The sequence below is a fragment of the Drosophila sulfurigaster genome, chromosome 3 (genome assembly GCF_023558435.1).
Source record: "Drosophila sulfurigaster albostrigata strain 15112-1811.04 chromosome 3, ASM2355843v2, whole genome shotgun sequence".
NCBI lineage: Eukaryota > Metazoa > Arthropoda > Insecta > Diptera > Drosophilidae > Drosophila > Drosophila sulfurigaster.
In genome coordinates, this window is record NC_084883.1 from 26,944,291 (window position 1) to 26,959,858 (window position 15,568).

The window sequence follows — 15,568 nt, forward strand, 5'->3', positions numbered from 1 at the left end:
AAATCTAAGGACATAAATGATAGTAATTAATATTTAAAATTTAGATGACTGCTGCACCTCAAGCACGGATGTTCACTGCTCTGCAATACTGGTTCACTACGTCACCAGCCCTGGCCTCAGTAAACAAAACTAGTTCGTTTGCGAGCGACCACGAGAAACAAAACAAAAACAGCTGTTTGGCTATTTGTTAGGTTAGTTTGGTTTTATAATAAATGCAGTAGAAACAAATTCATCAATCAAAATGAGCAATTTACTTAATTTTGCACTACGACAAGGTGTCAATTTCCTTAAGCGACACACCTTGCAAAACCTTAGGTGTACCGTGCCAGCGATAACACACAAATTGCCGGTTATTACGGCGCCTCTTCGAGCTCAATCAACTCGGGCTGCTTTTGACATGAGCACGAATGTGTCGAAGGATGTGATGCTGTTCAAGTATGAAAATCCTCGTTTCTACAATATGCTAAACTTCTTCGGTGTCTGTCAGTTTGTGTTTTGGACATATTTATCTCATTTCGCCTTCACCACGCTAAAGGATGCCCCAGTTGTGGAGAAGCCAGGCGAGGAGTTGAAATGGTATCAACGTATCAATCTGGGCGAGAACAAGTATAAGAATGGCATAACCATTTGCAGTTTTCTGATAGGTAAGTTATGAGTATTAATTTCACATTCCAATATCATTAAAATGTGCGTGCTTAGGCTATGGCATCTTGTTTGCTGTTTGGATGTTTACGCTGCGTTCTGTAAGATTTCTAATTCTACGCAAGGGCGGACAAAGTGTCTCTTTTGTCACCTATGGTCCGTTTAATCGCAATCGCATTATGACTGTGCCTCTCAAGTGCATCTCAGCAGAAGAGTCCCGTGAGTTGGCACGCGTCCAGTTACCGATCAAGGTGAAAAATAAGTCGCTTTACTATGTGCTGGACATGCGTGGCGAGTTCCGCAACCCCCAATTGTTTGATTACACTGCAGGCTTGAAGCGACGCATTTGATTATTGTTATTGATTATCTTATTATTTGTAAATACACATGTAAGCTAATTTAAAACTACTGCCTCAGTTTAATAGATGGGCTCGGGCTTCTGGGTGAGCAGCAGTCCAAAGCGCTTCTTAATGGTAATGCGTTGACGCGAGTACTTGTCCTCGGGCGAGAAACGCGCTGGGTGTGCCGACAAGGTGGGATGTCCATCTTCAGTGCGTTTCTAGATTGAATTTAAACATATATTAATTAGTGTTGTTAATTGTTGTTGCGCAAAGTGCCACTTACTTTCAGCGTATAGACGCGCTCGCCATTTTCGTTAATTGTGTACATGAGATACATTTTGAATTAAATGAATTCTAAAAAGCTATGCGTCTTTTCGCTGTAAAAATATAAACACGTGTGGCGTGCAAAGTACTGTGTGACCAATTTGAAAAAGAAAAACGTTTGCCAGACATATCGATTACTAGCTACCTATCGTAAGTGGAACGCTGGAATAATTTGCTTGGAAAATGGAACATTTTGCGTAGGTTTGCAACACTGTTCCTATTGTTTTTGTCCAAGTTGGCGCTCGATTTTCGTGTTATTCATTTAATTTAATTAAAAATGGCAAACAAGGTGGATAAATTACAAAAACAAGCCATCAGGGAGCAGCAGAAACGTATCCGACCCGGCGAGTGCCTGAAATATGTGCGGCTCGTGTTGGACACCGGCCTGCAACAACATTCCCTGGGCCAGGAATTAATTGCACTGCTAAATAGCACAGATTTAAAATATGAAATACGCAGTTTGCCGGCAAGGAATTGTATTCTCTGGGAACGTAATGTGGGCCAGCAGACTTTTGCGGCGGGCTCAGCTGCTTTGGACGATGCCTGGCAAATGGAGCCACAACTTCTAAAAATCTTTAGTAAGCGGGAATTTCAGGAGCAACAACTGGGCTGCCTTGGAGTCCAACTTCATGAAGCCTTCACCATATCCAACTGTAAATTCACAGTGATTGTGCCGCGACTGCGTGGTAACGAGGCAAATGCATTGATTGAGCTGCAGTTGCTGCAACAGCTGCAAGTGGAGCAACTGCCTCCGCCCCATGCCCAGGAGCTGTTGGGTCTGCTTCAGCGCTACACTAAAGCGATTGCTGAGACGCCCTACAAGCGGCAGCGTCAGGCGATACTCGGCAGCTTCAAAAAGTATCTGGCCAACGACAACAAGCAATGTGTGCGCGTGGAGCAAGGACATGGCTTTGGTCGCCTCTGGCAGCAGCATCTAAATAGATTGCCACTCGTCACGCTGGAAGTAGCTGAATCTATCATAGCCCAGTACCCGTGTCCTAAGCGACTGCTGGCGCACTTTCATAACGATCCTAAAGATGCAATCCAGCTGCTGGCGGATATCAAGATCAAGCGAAGCAATGGACCTCAACCATTGCAGTCGGAGAGGCGCATTGGCAATGTGCTCAGCACCAAGCTGCACACTTTGTACAACACCAGGGATCCGAACACTTTAATATAGTCTTTATCTTTGACTTCAGTAAGTACAACATTGGAAAATACAAATTATTTATACATTTTTGAAGTAAACTTGTATAGTTTTTATTTACATAAATCAATTTTTGAAGCAATTATGAATGCGAAAACACGAATCAAAATAAGAAGCAAGATTAATCTGATACTCACTGAAAATGAGCAGAATTTGCAGCTGTATCAAAAGTTAAAAGTAGGAGAGCATGTATAGATCTAAAGTTTACTAAACTAAAGTTTTGAAATGTCATTCCCAATACAATCTCACCTCTTTCGTTGGTACATTCTAAAGTAAATCTGTTTATCAAATATATTTAGTGGAACTTAAATGATTTAAAAAAGACTACGATTTTGGATTTTCAGTTGTTCAATTATTGATTTCTGCTTTGGGACGAATAAGCATTTTAGCTGCTTTAAGTTGATTTCTTATTTCAGTCCACCAATTTAGATACACGCCGTATAATGCATTTAAGTTACTGCATAGAAAAATATTATTTAACATGTAGACTAATACATCAAAAATAAGAAATTGAAATATTTACCAATCGTAACATTGGCTGTACCACCAGCCACTATTATACAGAACTGCACAGTTATTATCAGCAGAGTCGTTATCCCGATCGAACGTTGTGAATTTCATGTTTTTGCTGTTTCTCAATGCATCATTAATATTTCCCTTGAATTTACCCAAGCGTAGTGCGTATCCATGGTCTTCATCAGATATTTTGAAGTCATCGTATCGGGCGTAGAAGATGCTGCCATTTAAGACAACCAAATGTATGTAGAGTTCGTATTGTTGCAATCTCGTTAGTCGATACATCTTTTCTAACCCAAGGAAAAAGTCACTATTCAAAGAACCGAAACCTTTGCGATATGTGGCCCAATCCCTGGTAAAGTTTTCTTTTCCACCAATTCGCTGTTGTATTACTATCCAACCAGGCCCAGCTAACTGACTATCGCATAGAACATCGAAGAAACCAACACCAGAAACTTTAATTTCATGCACACCAGAATGTTCCCCGAAAGGGAGACAACTTGAAGGAATATTAAGGTGTGATGTCCTATTTAATTTAATATTTTCTGCATGGCATATTTCAATGTCTTTATCTTTTTTGATTAACTTGGTTTGACTCGCTTCCAATTTCAACTCAACTGTATTCTGATGTTCTGTCATATTTTGAATTGTTGCAGAGTATCTAGAAATTTTCATATCTTTCTCAATAATACTAGAATTAAGTTTTTTTGATTGAACTTCACAAGTTTCCAAATTGTCGGATTTATCTGATAATTCTTCTTTACATTTATCATAACTTGTAAGAAAATTTGCATGTAGTGTTAATTTGTTTATAGTTGTTTGTTGTGAATTAATCTCAGATTCTAATTTATCAACTTTACTTTGACACAATTGCAAATCGTTTTCTTTTCTTAATATTTTGTTTTTATAGTCATCTAATTGAAATGCCTCCTTCATCAGCTTTTCATGAATTCCTACAATTTCATGATACTTGTTCGTAAGATCAGAATTTATCTCACTTATTTGCTTTTCATGAATTTTTAAAATTTCATGATACTTGTTCATAAGATCAGAATTTATCTCATTCATTTGCTTTTCCTTAATTTCATTTTGGTCTAACTCATTTCGAACTTGTCTAAAGTAATCTAGCAAAGGCTTCACACTTTTATAGGTATGACTGCGGCACAGTTCTTCCATTTGTCGATCGTGCTCACACGTCTGATAAGAAAAAAATACTATAGATTTAGCACTCTCTTAACTGTATATACATATGTCATTATTTTCACCTCTTCTCCTGTTGTTGTGCCCACCAAGAATAGTTTGATGATAATTAACAAAACTACGTTTATTTTTGTTCTACCCATTTCGAATGCATCAACCGGATTAACTCAAAGATGAATCTGAAACTAAATATTTCATTGAAATCTATGAAGAGCTTAGCTTTTAATTGCTGATCTATGTATATATAAAACAAATACATACGTGTGCAAAAATTTAGATTAAGCTCAAATTTTTTTAACGGGAGACATTTATTGGTGATAGGATGCAAACGTACGTAAACGTAAGGTCAAAAGATGAGATTCTGAAACTATGATAATGAACAATTTTACATTATACGTTTATAATGTTGGTTATATTATTTAATTCGACAGAAGGAATAACAAAATAATAATAATTTGTTCATCAACTCAACTGGCAGCAGATTTTTTGTTTCACTAATCTTCAGATTGCACGCCAAAATCTTTTGAACGCTTTCTAACACTCTTTAGTAAGAAAGTTAAAAAACAAGTAAGAAAACTACAGTCAACTGTACTCGACTTTGAGATACCCGCTACCCATTTTGAATAAAATAAATATATTTTGCGGTATTTTTCTCAAAATATACCAAATATACTACAAAAATACTTAGAATATACCAAATGGTATATTTGGTATATCAAAATAGTACCGCTTGTTATTCGATTTTTTTGATTTGTGGGGGCGGAAGTGGGCGTGGCAAAGATTTGAAACAAACTTGATCTGCGTGCAAACATAAAAAATGCTGCCGAAAAAAAATTATAGCTCTATCTCTTATAGTCTCTGAGATCAAGGTGTTCATACGGACAGACGGACAGACACACAGACGGACAGACACACAGACGGACAGACGGACATGGCTAGATCGTCTCGGCTTGACACTGATTAAGAATATATATACTTTATAGGGTCGGAGATGCCTCGTTCTACCTGTTACATACATTTCCTGCCGGCACAAAGTTATAATACCCTTTTACCCTATGGGTAGCGGGTATAAAAAGTAATATACTGAGAAAATACTAAAATACATCGAAAATATACTACATTCAAAATAAACTATAACGTACAAAATTAACCAGATTGTTGACCATCTAAAGATGAAACTACATACATACAATACAATCTCACCTCTTTCCTTGAGACATTCAAAATATATCCAAATCTCTTTTTCAAATAGCCTTTCATATATTTATTGGGAAAGCATATAGTGCATATAATTACATTTTGGATTTGAGCTTTTCAGTCGATCAATAGATAATTTTTTCTTTGGGGCGAATGAGCATCTTAGCTTCTTTAAGTTGATTTCTTATTTCAGTCCACCAATTTAGATACACGCCGTATAATGCATTTAAGATACTGCATAGGAAAACATTATTTAACATGTATACGAGTACTAATATAGTACATCAAAAATAGGAAAATGAAATATTTACCAATTAGAACATTTCTGGTACCACCAGCCACTATTATATACGACTGCACAATTTTTATTAGCATGATGGTCGTTATCCCGATCGAACGTTGTGAATTTCATGTTTTCGCTGACTCTCATCGCATCCTCAATATTTCCCTTGAATTTTCCCAAACTAAGTGCGTATCCATGGTCTTCATCAGATATTTTGAAGTCATCGTATCGGGCGTAGAAGATGCTGCCATTTAAGACAACCAAATGTATGTAGAGTTCGTATTGCTGCAAGCTCGTTATTCGATACATCTTTTCTAATCCTAGAAAAAAGTCACTATCCAATGAACCGAAACCTTTGCGATATGTGGCCCAATCCCTGGTAAAGTTTTCTTTTCCACCAATTCGCTGTTGTATTACTATTCAACCAGGCCCAGCTAACTGACTATCGCATAGAACATCGAAGAAACCAACACCAGAAACTTTAATTTCATGCACACCAGAATGTTCCCCGAAAGGGAGACAACTTGAAGGAATATTTAGGTGTGATGTCCTATTTAATTTAATATTTTCTGCATGGCATATTTCAATGTCTTTATCTTTTTTAATTAACTTGGTTTGACTCGCTTCCAATTTCAACTCAACTGTATTCTGATGTTCTGTCATATTTTGAATTGTCGCAGAGTATCTAGAAATTTTCATATCTTTTTCAATAATACTAGAATTAAGTTTTTTTGATTGAACTTCACAAATTTCCAAATTGTCGGATTTATCTGATAGTTCTTCTTTACATTTATCATAACTCGCAAGAAAATTTGCATGTAGTGTTAATTTGTTAATAGTTGTTTGTTGTGAATTAATCTCAGATTCTAATTTTTCAACTTTACTTTGACACAATTGCAAATCGTTTTCTGTTCTTAATATTTTGTTTTTATAGTCATCTAATTGAAATGCCTCCTTCATCAGCTTTTCATGAATTCCTACAATTTCATGATACTTGTTCATAAGATCAGAATTTATTTCACTTATTTGCTTTTCATGAATTTTTACAATTTCATGATACTTGTTCATAACATCAGAATTTATCTCACTTATTTGCTTTTCCTTAATTGCACTTTGGTCTAACTCATTTCGAACTTGCCTAAAATAATCTAGCAAAGGCTTCACACTTTTATAGGTATGACTGCGGCACAGTTCTTCCATTTGTCGATCGTGCTCACACGTCTGATAAGAAAAAAATACTATAGATTTAGCACTCTCTTAACTGTATATACATATGTCATTATTTTCACCTCTTCTCCTGTTGTTGTGCCCACCAAGAATAGTTTGAAGATCATTAACAAAACTACGTTTATTTTTGTTCTACCCATTTCGAATGCATTGACCGGATTAACCCAAAGATGAATCTAAAACTAAATATTTCGTTGAAATCGATGAAGAGCTTAGCTCTAAATTGCTGATCTGTTTATATATAAAGCAAATACGTATGCAAAGAACTTAGATTAAGCTCCAATGGGAGACATCAATTGATGATAGGATGCAAACGTACTATAAGGTCGTAAGATGAGATTGTGAAACTATGATAATGAACAATATTACATTATACGTTTATAATGTTGGTTATATTATTTAATTCAACAGAAGGAATATCAAAATAATAATAATTTGTTCATCAACTCAACTGGCAGCAGATTCTTTGCCTTACTAATCTTCAGATTGCACGCCAAAATCTTGTGTGGTTCCCCTCGACGTGATGAACTCTGGCAACCACTCTTTAGTAAGAAAGGTACCTCAAATCCATCAATAAAAAAAATAATATACTGAGAAAATGCTAAAATACATCAAAAATCAACTACATTCAAAACAAACCATAACGTACAAAATTAACCAGATTGTTGACCATCTAAAGATGAAGCTACATACATACAATACAATCTCACCTCTTTCTTTGAGACATTCCAAATACATATATCCAAATCTCTTTTTCCTTTTTATTGAAAAAGCATATATTGCAGTGACAGTTATACCCAAATCTTTTAATTACATTTTGGCGCTTTTCAGTTGATTATTAAACAATTTTTTCTTTGGGGCGAATCAGCATCTTAGCTTCTTTGAGTTCATTTCTTATTTCAGTCCACCAAGATAGATACATGCCGTATAATGCATTTAAGTTACTGAATAGGAATGAATTATTAAACATGTGAACTAATACATCAAAAATAACAATTTGAAATATTTACCTATAAGAACAATTCTGGTACCACCAGCCACTATTATACACAACTGCACAGTTATTATCAGCAGAGTCGTTATCGCGATCGAATGTCGTGAATTTCTTGTTTTCGTGGAATCTCATCGCATCCCTAATATTTCCCTTGAATTTACCCAAGCTTAGTGCGTATCCATGGTCTTCATCAGATATTTTGAAGTCATCGTATTGAGCGTAGAAGATGCTGCCATTTAAGACAACCAAATGTATGTAGAGTTCGTATTGTTGCAATCTCGTTAGTCGATACATCTTTTCCAATCCTAGGAAAAAGTCACTATCTAATGGACCGAAACCTTTGCGATATGTGGCCCAATCCCTGGTAAAGTTTTCTTTTCCACCAATTCGCTGTTGTATTACTATCCAACCAGGCCCAGCTAACTGACTATCGCATAGAACATCGAAGAAACCAACACCAGAAACTTTAATTTCATGCACACCAGAATGTTCCCCGAAAGGGAGACAACTTGAAGGAATATTTAGATGTGATGTCCTATTTAATTTAGTAATTTCTGCATGGCATATTTCTATGTCTTTATCTTTTTTTTTTAACATGGCTTGCCTCTCTTCTAATTTTGAACTAATTATTTTCTGATGTTCTGTGATGTTTTGAATTGTTGCAGAGTATCTAGAAATTTTCTCATCTTTTTCAATAATACTAGAATTAAGTTTTTTGGATTGATCTTCACATATTTCCAAATGGTCGGATTTATCTGATAGTTCTTCTTTACATTTATCATAACTCGCAAGAAAATTTGCATGTAGTGTTAATTTGTTTATAGTTGTTTGTTGTGAATTAATGTCAGATTCTAATTTATCAACTTTACTTTGACACAATTGCAAATCGTTTTCTTTTCTTAATATTTCGTTTTTATACTCATCTAATTGAAATGCCTCCTTCATCAGCTTTTCATGAATTCCTACAATTTCATGATACTTGTTCATAACATCAGAATTTATCTCACTTATTTGCTTTTCATGAATTTTTACAATTTCATGATACTTGTTCATAAGATCAGAATTTATCTCACTTATTTGCTTTTCCTTAATTTCACTTTGGTCTAACTCATTTCGAACTTGCCTAAAGTAATCTAGCAAAGGCTTCATACTTTTATAGGTATGACTGCGGCATAGTTCTTCCATATGTCGATCGTGCTCACACGTCTGATAAGAAAAAAATACTATAGATTTAGCACTCTTTTAATTGTAAGTATATGTTGTATGTCATTATTTTTACCTTTTGTCCTGTGGCTGTGGTTACTAAGAATATTTTGAGGACTATCAATAACAGAACTACATTTGATTTTATTCTTCCCATATTGAATGTCTGCATTGAAACAAGATGAAGAAAGAACTAAATTTTTCGTATAATCTACAAAGAGCTTAGCTCCCAATTGCTGATCTGTGGTCTAAACGACAGATAAGATTCAACGATGACCTCTGACTGAGAGAGGCTTATTGATAATAAAACAAGTAAGAAAGTTGCAGTCGAGTGTGCTCGACTGTGAGATACCCGCTACCCATTTTTAATAAAGGCAAAATATTGCGGTATCATTTTCAAAATATACCGAAAATACTAAAAATAGACCAAATGGTATATTTGGTATATAGATATAGTACACCATTCAAAATATACCATAGACGGTAACATATATCAGATTGTCAGCCAAAGCAACTAGTAAGTAGGCGTTTTTGCCCATACAAAAGTATTTCTTTAATAACTTCCACAATTTTTATCGGATCGCAACCAAATTTTCAGGAATCATAAGTACTACAGTAATTATGGTATATACCAAAATTCGCAACTCTAGCTTTAAAAGTAGGCTTGTAATTCGATTTTTTTGATTTTCGGGGGCGGAAGTGGGCGTGGCAAAAATTTGAAACAAACTTGATCTGCGTGCAAACATAACAAATGCTGTCGAAAAAAATTATAGCTCTATCTCTTATAGTCTCTGAGATCCAGTGTTTCATACGGACGGACGGACAGACGGACATGGCTCTATCGTCTCGGCTGTAGACGCTGATCAAGAATATATATACTTTATAGGGAGATGCCTCCTTCTACCTGGTACATACATTTCCTGCCGGCACAAAGTTATAATACCCTTCTACCCTATGGGTAGCGGGTATAATTAGAAGTTGTGATTGTTTAAAAACCGGAAATTGTCAAGAAATGTAAATTAATAGTTAGTCCATATATTTTTGAATTAAAAAATAAATCTCATTTACAAGAATAAGAAGAAAATAATTTTTAAAAAATTTGTGAATTTAAAGGTTACCTAATAAGTTTTTTTTTATATAATAAAAATAAATTAAGAGTTACATATTATTCATTATAAATAATTATGAATTCAATTAAAGGAGTTAGATAATATAATATATGTACATCCGTCGATGCACTATATATAATATTCATACATTTTAAATAAAAAAATAAATAAAAATTGAAATTGTAATGTAAAAAATAAAAGATCTCAGTTTTTAACCATTACTTGAAATCCCTGCTTGAGTTGAATTATTTATTACCAAAAAAGAGCTAAACTATTGTACAGTATTTAATTCAATTGAAGTTTTTAGTTGAAAGTTGTTTATATATTTAAAAATCACATAATTCTTTACAAATTTGCATAATTGTTGTAATTTGATTTCTACAATTAGTTGTTTTTTGAAATGATGTTACACCTGAATAATTTGTTTGATAGATTTTGTCGAATGAATTCTAAGACTTAATTATCGTATTTAAATATTTACATTATTTGGTTGATAATTAGCTTAAGCTAGATAATACGAATTAAATTAAGATTAAAGCAAAACGAAATTGCGATATTGTTTTTGGATGCTAAGAGAGAATTCAGTCCGTCAAGTGGCGTGTGGTGTGTCGCATGCAACGTGTGGCACACGGGGGTCTAGAGCGTGGCCAGAATTCGCGTAAAGCCGAGACAGGCGGACACTATCGTCTGACCGAGGCCCCAGATCATGGCATAGATCGGTGACATGGGCAAACTGGAAGCACGATGCACAAACGCAATGACGGCGCTGCTGATGATGCCGCTTGCCGCCGGCGAAAGGAAACCCATCACCAGGATCAGTATGGAGAAGAAGCGACCGAATTTATGCTTGCGCAGCGTCACAAACGCAACGAGGGCGGCGCAGGTGTGAATGAAGACGGAGGAGAAGAGTGCCCAGAGAAAGACATGGTACCACATCTCACGGAAGGTGTTGAGATGCGCCTGCGAACGCAATCCCAGCACATCGATGATGGCGTCCAGTTCATCGGCGTCGTTGGGTTCGGAGAACATGACGAGGGATGCAGGAGGAGGAGTAGTAGGAGTCTAGTTGTTGCTGTTGCTTTGCTATTTAATTGCTAATTATTGCTTTGCGTTGCGCCAGCGCTTTCCTTGTCGTTGCCTCTTTACTCATTTGTTGCTTTAGCTGTTTTTCTGCTGCATTTGTTGTTGTTGTTGCTGGCTCATTTTTGTTGCACCTGTAATTTAACAGTTATGAGTTGACCTTTTGGCCTTTTCGAGCACTACTCACACAAGCACAACATTCACACAGTAGCCGAAGCCTTCTCGATGTTGCTATTTTAGACTGCCTTAAACAACACTCACTTAACAAAATGGGTTTTGTTTTTGTTGTTGCTTCTTTGATTGGCAGCCTAAATTGGGGGAATCGATTAAAAAGGCCACACAAAGGCCAACTTGCAGTGGGCAGTGATTCACCGTATCCTAGCTCAGCATCTTGGTTTGTGTATTAACTGCACAGCGAATTGCAATATATTCGATGTGACAATGCACAACTGATCTGAACTAAGCAATTTAGTGCTTGTATTTGCTTTTAATTATTATTGTTTTCGCGTCTGCGGTTTTATTTTTCATAGCAACGCAGCTGGAACGTTTTGGGAACTGAAACAGGCTTTGATAAGCAGAGCTCTCAGCTGTTTCATTGCTTATCGATATACTTCCATCGATTACTAGGTGTGACCAGTATTACCATGTTAATGGAGTGTTTTCTATGAAAATAATTCAATAACTGATAGTATCTTGGTGTCATAACTTTAAATTTTTTATTTGAAAACATATTCCAATATTGTGAAAAAAAAATGTATTATTATAGTTAATGTCATTAAAAATTTTTTTTAATAAAAACTAAAAATTAATCTTTTTAATTACATTTGTTTAATACGTTTTTTTGTGATTGGAGCTGTTTAAAAATAGTATTTATTTTAGGCTGCATGATATTTTGGATCGCTTGGTCACACTTTTCGTTGTGCTCGTTTTGTGTGGAGTGTTTTTCGTTGCGCCCGGAAAAACGCCGGAGAAAAATCGCAACTATTATATTGTGTTAAACCGAACAGAGAATAATTGCATTAATTATGAACAAGGAGCAAGATCATGCCTCAGATAGTGACGAGAGCGACGAAGACTTTTGTCCCGATAACGTAAACGAAGAAGACGTTTCCGGCGACGAGGAAGAAGACGACGACGAGAGCGAATTGGAGGAAGACGACGAATCAAGTGAAAAAAAAGCCAAAGCATCAGCGAAAAGCAAAGTGAAGAACAAAGTAAAGGACACTGCTGAGTCTTCAACATCCTCCACACGCAGCACGCGGCAAACAGAAGCCAAACAGAATGGGCGAGCGGCAGCCGAAAAAGACGAATTGGAATCCGATGAGGAGGCGGATAAATCCCGTTCCGATGCGTTGTGGGCCGATTTCCTGGGCGACGTTAAAACTGAACCGAGCAAGTCCAGCCGCGACACAAAACCCAAAGAAAAGCCGCCATCGCCCGTCAAACGCACACCTCCAGCCACAAGTAAAGCGAGTGATGTACTGGAATTTGCCGGCGAACCTGTGAAAAGTGTACCCAGCTCCAGTTCCAGTGCCAAAGAGAATCAGGAGCAGCCGGCCACAGTCAGTGCCAAGGAGGCAACCTCACGTCCGCCATTCGGGTTCGGCAAACGCCCAGCCAACGGAGGGGGAGGCGGAGGCGGCGGATTAGGTTCATTGCTCAATCAGCTGGGCAAGAAGAAAAAGCTGTCAGTACTGGAGAAGTCGCAGATGGATTGGAAGTCTTTCAAGAGCGACGAGGGCATCGATGAAGAGCTGCGCACCCACAACAAGGGCAAGGATGGGTGAGTTTCAATGAACGTAAATTAGGAAATTAATTCTTACTTTAATGACTCTGCTTACAGCTACTTGGAGCGCCAAGACTTCTTGCAGCGCACGGATCTGCGTCAGTTTGAGATTGAGAAAGGCATGCGACAATCGCGTCGACAAAACTAAAGCTGCGCCCAGAACTGTATCCACTTCCAAGCACAAGCAACCTACAACACCCAATCACACTCACATTCACTGCACACATTCTCTCTCTTTAAGATTAAGATATGCTTAATACTTAAGTTCCAAGCTGCCGCCATCCTCCTGGATGTGGCCCAAGAAAAATAGAAACTACAAAGCGTTAATCCAATACATTCAAATTAACTATAAACAAAATATATGGACATCGAAGAGCATTTGCAGAGTTATATGAATCATTGTTTAAAAGCTAATCCTTTACTGCTCCTCGGAGGCGCCCACGCGCTTCGCATCGCCGCGCCGAAGATGCAGAAAAAGTCCCCCCAATGCACAGCCCAAGCTGCCCAATCCAATGGCCAGCCAGCGGAACAAATTATTGGCACTCAACACGCTGTAAAAGTTGTCATTAGTAAAAGTTCATTAATCTTTCCCGTAAACTAATACTACCTAAATATCTTTTTGTGCAACACAGCTGTGATAGTTTTATCCAGCTGCAGCGATTCTTCGATCCAGAAGAGCGGCATGGTGAGATTGCGTAGCTGTGACATCACTGCCACTTGCGGCACTGACGATACCTTCAAGCTGAACTGCAGGCGATTGAACACGGAGAGCACAGTGCCGGATAACTGCTCAAAGATCAATGTACTCGCATGATTGTCCTTTGATGGCCACAAACCTTCCACTTGTGTCACCAACTCTGGCTGTGCTCGATAAAAATGCGGCAAAGAGGCAACCATGGGCAAACCACTGCATCGCACTAGATCCATGGTGCCATCAGCAGGGCAATCATCCGGATAACTTGTGCAGTAACAGGACCAATCTGGTTCCAGCTGGCAGAGAAATTGTTAGTAAATTGAGCCAATTTATCAAGCTTGGTACCTACGCGTGATGCACCAAGGCTGAGCTCATAGCGCTGCGCCGGCAGCTCATTGTAGCTGGTCTTGCCCACCCACTTGGGTGACAGCGAGCGACACAATTGGGGAGAGTAGCTCCAGAGTCCTTGCTGGGGTCGCATAAAGGGCGCAAAGATGGTGCCATCGGTGCCGCGCAATTGATTGCAGCTGCTGCCATTAAACGTTTCCGTCCACACCTGCAACTGATCCGCACCATTGAACTGCAGCACACGACCCACTGTGGCGCCTTTGGAGCGACTACGCGCCACTTTAAAGCTGCCAGCATTTGTGTGGTTGCCCTACAATTTAAACATAGCCTAACGAAATGTAAGATTAGCTGCAATTTAGTTAACGTACCGCTCCCATTAGTGAGAATTTAAAGTGCGTGGCATTCACTGGAACTGCACCAGGCACAGAACCCGCATGGAACTGCTGGCAGATGGCTTGTGCCGCTGGCTCCTCATGTGCACAGTTGACATCGATGCCGTCAAAGAAGAGCTGCATCAAGGTGGCTGTGATAAAGGCGCTGCGTGGCTGGAAGATGAGTTCCAGACCCATGGCAACAGCTGCCTGCAGCTCGTCAGCCTGACCCAAGGTGCCAATGGCCATAAACTGTGTGGCAATAGTGGAAGATTAGCAACAGTTGGATTAGCATATGAAATCAAAGGAGAGGACCTGCAACAGCGGATGCGGCATTGTTATTAACTGGTCACCACTGAGACCCAAATCGGGACGCAGAATGAAAGTGTTGCGCATCTTGAAGCTAATCGCATTCTCCTCTTCTATGTCCAGCACATCAAACTTGTCCTTCCACTCTCTAAGAAAGCATGAAAGGTCAGCAAGTATTTACTTTGATCTACAGAGACTTACTCGAATACCAACGGTCCCACTTCTTGAAGCCTGGGTTTGCCTCCAGCCTCAATCTCCTGTGGATTGGTCACATTGAAGACGTAGAGCTTGAAGATCATGGGGAATGGCAACTTTTCCCACATCTGACGCGTTTCACTTCCAGGTTTTAAATTTACGCTCTGCATAATAAAAGGGAACTAAGAAATGTTTTTCTGTAATAGATTTCCAATGCTTACTCGCTTCACCAGTTCCTGAAATAGCATGGGAAATGCTAGGAAACCAATGAGTGCGCCCAAAAGCAACACCACAAAGGACACTACAACCACTTTCAGATACATTACAACCTGAACTGTTTGAACTGCTCAAGTGTTCCTTTTCTTTTGATTCCCTATTTTCTTGTTTGTCCTCATTTAAAACTTTTTATAGGTCTGTCGCATGTGGCATAATTTGTACATTTTAAATGGAAATCCCATAAAATTTTAATCAAGCGACAGGAAAGTGAGCTGGACCTGTCAAGGACACTCCCGAACTTGGTGCTGATTTGTATGACTTGACGC

At 38.1% G+C, this 15,568-nt stretch overlaps 8 protein-coding genes across 15 annotated transcripts; 3 read left to right on the plus strand and 5 right to left on the minus strand.

Annotated features, from left to right (window-relative positions):
* Nucleotides 1–71: 71 nt before the first annotated feature.
* On the plus strand, nucleotides 72–1,354 carry LOC133846336 (transmembrane protein 223). The gene is made up of 2 exons (XM_062281262.1): nucleotides 72–644; nucleotides 700–1,354. Exons 1-2 carry the CDS (start codon nucleotides 242–244, stop codon nucleotides 990–992), a joined length of 696 nt encoding a protein of 231 aa, XP_062137246.1. The 5' UTR covers nucleotides 72–241; the 3' UTR covers nucleotides 993–1,354.
* LOC133846339 (H/ACA ribonucleoprotein complex subunit 3) lies at nucleotides 975–1,403 on the minus strand. Its single transcript, XM_062281264.1, has 2 exons — nucleotides 1,267–1,403; nucleotides 975–1,201 (listed from the first exon to the last, which is right to left on the minus strand). Exons 1-2 carry the CDS (start codon nucleotides 1,318–1,320, stop codon nucleotides 1,061–1,063), a joined length of 195 nt encoding a protein of 64 aa, XP_062137248.1. The 5' UTR covers nucleotides 1,321–1,403; the 3' UTR covers nucleotides 975–1,060.
* Nucleotides 1,404–1,495: 92 nt separating this feature from the next.
* Nucleotides 1,496–12,003, plus strand: LOC133846335 (crossover junction endonuclease EME1). Of its 4 annotated transcripts, none has more exons than XM_062281259.1 (2): nucleotides 1,496–2,505; nucleotides 11,854–12,003. In XM_062281259.1, the coding sequence occupies exon 1, from the start codon at nucleotides 1,585–1,587 to the stop codon at nucleotides 2,485–2,487; it is 903 nt and encodes a 300-aa protein (XP_062137243.1). In that variant the 5' UTR covers nucleotides 1,496–1,584; the 3' UTR covers nucleotides 2,488–2,505; nucleotides 11,854–12,003. The 4 variants fall into 4 exon arrangements, with proteins under 4 accessions (XP_062137243.1, XP_062137244.1, XP_062137245.1 ...); XM_062281260.1 differs by lacking the exon at nucleotides 11,854–12,003 and adding an exon at nucleotides 9,316–9,405; XM_062281261.1 differs by lacking the exon at nucleotides 11,854–12,003 and adding an exon at nucleotides 2,674–2,753.
* Nucleotides 2,863–4,406, minus strand: LOC133846333 (fibrinogen-like protein 1). Its single transcript, XM_062281254.1, has 3 exons — nucleotides 4,296–4,406; nucleotides 3,038–4,227; nucleotides 2,863–2,971 (listed from the first exon to the last, which is right to left on the minus strand). Exons 1-3 carry the CDS (start codon nucleotides 4,371–4,373, stop codon nucleotides 2,863–2,865), a joined length of 1,377 nt encoding a protein of 458 aa, XP_062137238.1. The 5' UTR covers nucleotides 4,374–4,406.
* LOC133846334 (fibrinogen-like protein 1) lies at nucleotides 5,526–9,391 on the minus strand. 5 transcript variants are annotated; one of them, XR_009894866.1, is made up of 4 exons: nucleotides 7,000–7,198; nucleotides 6,235–6,931; nucleotides 5,739–6,144; nucleotides 5,526–5,661 (listed from the first exon to the last, which is right to left on the minus strand). XR_009894866.1 is itself a non-coding variant. In XM_062281255.1 (2 exons), exons 1-2 carry the CDS (start codon nucleotides 9,114–9,116, stop codon nucleotides 5,553–5,555), a joined length of 1,278 nt encoding a protein of 425 aa, XP_062137239.1. In that variant the 5' UTR covers nucleotides 9,117–9,147; the 3' UTR covers nucleotides 5,526–5,552. The 5 variants fall into 5 exon arrangements, 2 of the variants coding, with proteins under 2 accessions (XP_062137239.1, XP_062137241.1); XR_009894865.1 differs by lacking the exon at nucleotides 7,000–7,198 and adding an exon at nucleotides 9,211–9,391 and having other exon boundaries at nucleotides 5,739–6,931; XR_009894864.1 differs by having other exon boundaries at nucleotides 5,739–6,931; nucleotides 7,000–7,192.
* LOC133846337 (transmembrane protein 170A) lies at nucleotides 10,501–11,869 on the minus strand. The gene is made up of 2 exons (XM_062281263.1): nucleotides 11,511–11,869; nucleotides 10,501–11,457 (listed from the first exon to the last, which is right to left on the minus strand). The coding sequence occupies exon 2, from the start codon at nucleotides 11,270–11,272 to the stop codon at nucleotides 10,880–10,882; it is 393 nt and encodes a 130-aa protein (XP_062137247.1). The 5' UTR covers nucleotides 11,273–11,457; nucleotides 11,511–11,869; the 3' UTR covers nucleotides 10,501–10,879.
* Nucleotides 12,004–12,230: 227 nt separating the features above from the next.
* On the plus strand, nucleotides 12,231–13,487 carry LOC133842928 (craniofacial development protein 1). The gene is made up of 2 exons (XM_062276235.1): nucleotides 12,231–13,106; nucleotides 13,167–13,487. The coding sequence occupies exons 1-2, from the start codon at nucleotides 12,349–12,351 to the stop codon at nucleotides 13,255–13,257; spliced, it is 849 nt and encodes a 282-aa protein (XP_062132219.1). The 5' UTR covers nucleotides 12,231–12,348; the 3' UTR covers nucleotides 13,258–13,487.
* A 40-nt stretch (nucleotides 13,488–13,527) lies between these two features.
* LOC133842927 (sensory neuron membrane protein 1-like) lies at nucleotides 13,528–15,426 on the minus strand. Its single transcript, XM_062276233.1, has 6 exons — nucleotides 15,033–15,426; nucleotides 14,838–14,979; nucleotides 14,520–14,774; nucleotides 14,153–14,461; nucleotides 13,717–14,099; nucleotides 13,528–13,660 (listed from the first exon to the last, which is right to left on the minus strand). Exons 1-6 carry the CDS (start codon nucleotides 15,194–15,196, stop codon nucleotides 13,528–13,530), a joined length of 1,386 nt encoding a protein of 461 aa, XP_062132217.1. The 5' UTR covers nucleotides 15,197–15,426.
* Between the last annotated feature and the right edge of the window lie 142 nt (nucleotides 15,427–15,568).

Coding starts and splice junctions, on each gene's coding strand:
- LOC133842928 (XM_062276235.1), top strand. CDS start 12,349: ATGAACAAGGAGCAAGATCATGCCTCAGATAGTGACGAGAGCGACGAA. Junction 13,107..13,166: donor CACAACAAGGGCAAGGATGG/GTGAGTTTCAAT, acceptor CTCTGCTTACAG/CTACTTGGAGCGCCAAGACT.
- LOC133846339 (XM_062281264.1), bottom strand. CDS start 1,320: ATGTATCTCATGTACACAATTAACGAAAATGGCGAGCGCGTCTATACG. Junction 1,202..1,266: donor AGCGCGTCTATACGCTGAAA/GTAAGTGGCACT, acceptor AATTCAATCTAG/AAACGCACTGAAGATGGACA.
- LOC133842927 (XM_062276233.1), bottom strand. CDS start 15,196: ATGCAGAGCGTAAATTTAAAACCTGGAAGTGAAACGCGTCAGATGTGG. Junction 14,462..14,519: donor AATTCTCACTAATGGGAGCG/GTACGTTAACTA, acceptor TTTAAATTGTAG/GGCAACCACACAAATGCTGG. Junction 14,100..14,152: donor TCAGCCTTGGTGCATCACGC/GTAGGTACCAAG, acceptor TTTCTCTGCCAG/CTGGAACCAGATTGGTCCTG.
- LOC133846333 (XM_062281254.1), bottom strand. CDS start 4,373: ATGGGTAGAACAAAAATAAACGTAGTTTTGTTAATTATCATCAAACTA. Junction 4,228..4,295: donor GCACAACAACAGGAGAAGAG/GTGAAAATAATG, acceptor TTTTCTTATCAG/ACGTGTGAGCACGATCGACA. Junction 2,972..3,037: donor TACAGCCAATGTTACGATTG/GTAAATATTTCA, acceptor TTTTCTATGCAG/TAACTTAAATGCATTATACG.
- LOC133846335 (XM_062281259.1), top strand. CDS start 1,585: ATGGCAAACAAGGTGGATAAATTACAAAAACAAGCCATCAGGGAGCAG.
- LOC133846337 (XM_062281263.1), bottom strand. CDS start 11,272: ATGTTCTCCGAACCCAACGACGCCGATGAACTGGACGCCATCATCGAT.
- LOC133846334 (XM_062281255.1), bottom strand. CDS start 9,116: ATGGAAGAACTATGCCGCAGTCATACCTATAAAAGTATGAAGCCTTTG. Junction 5,662..7,947: donor TACCAGAATTGTTCTTATAG/GTAAATATTTCA, acceptor TTTCCTATGCAG/TATCTTAAATGCATTATACG.
- LOC133846336 (XM_062281262.1), top strand. CDS start 242: ATGAGCAATTTACTTAATTTTGCACTACGACAAGGTGTCAATTTCCTT. Junction 645..699: donor CATTTGCAGTTTTCTGATAG/GTAAGTTATGAG, acceptor GTGCGTGCTTAG/GCTATGGCATCTTGTTTGCT.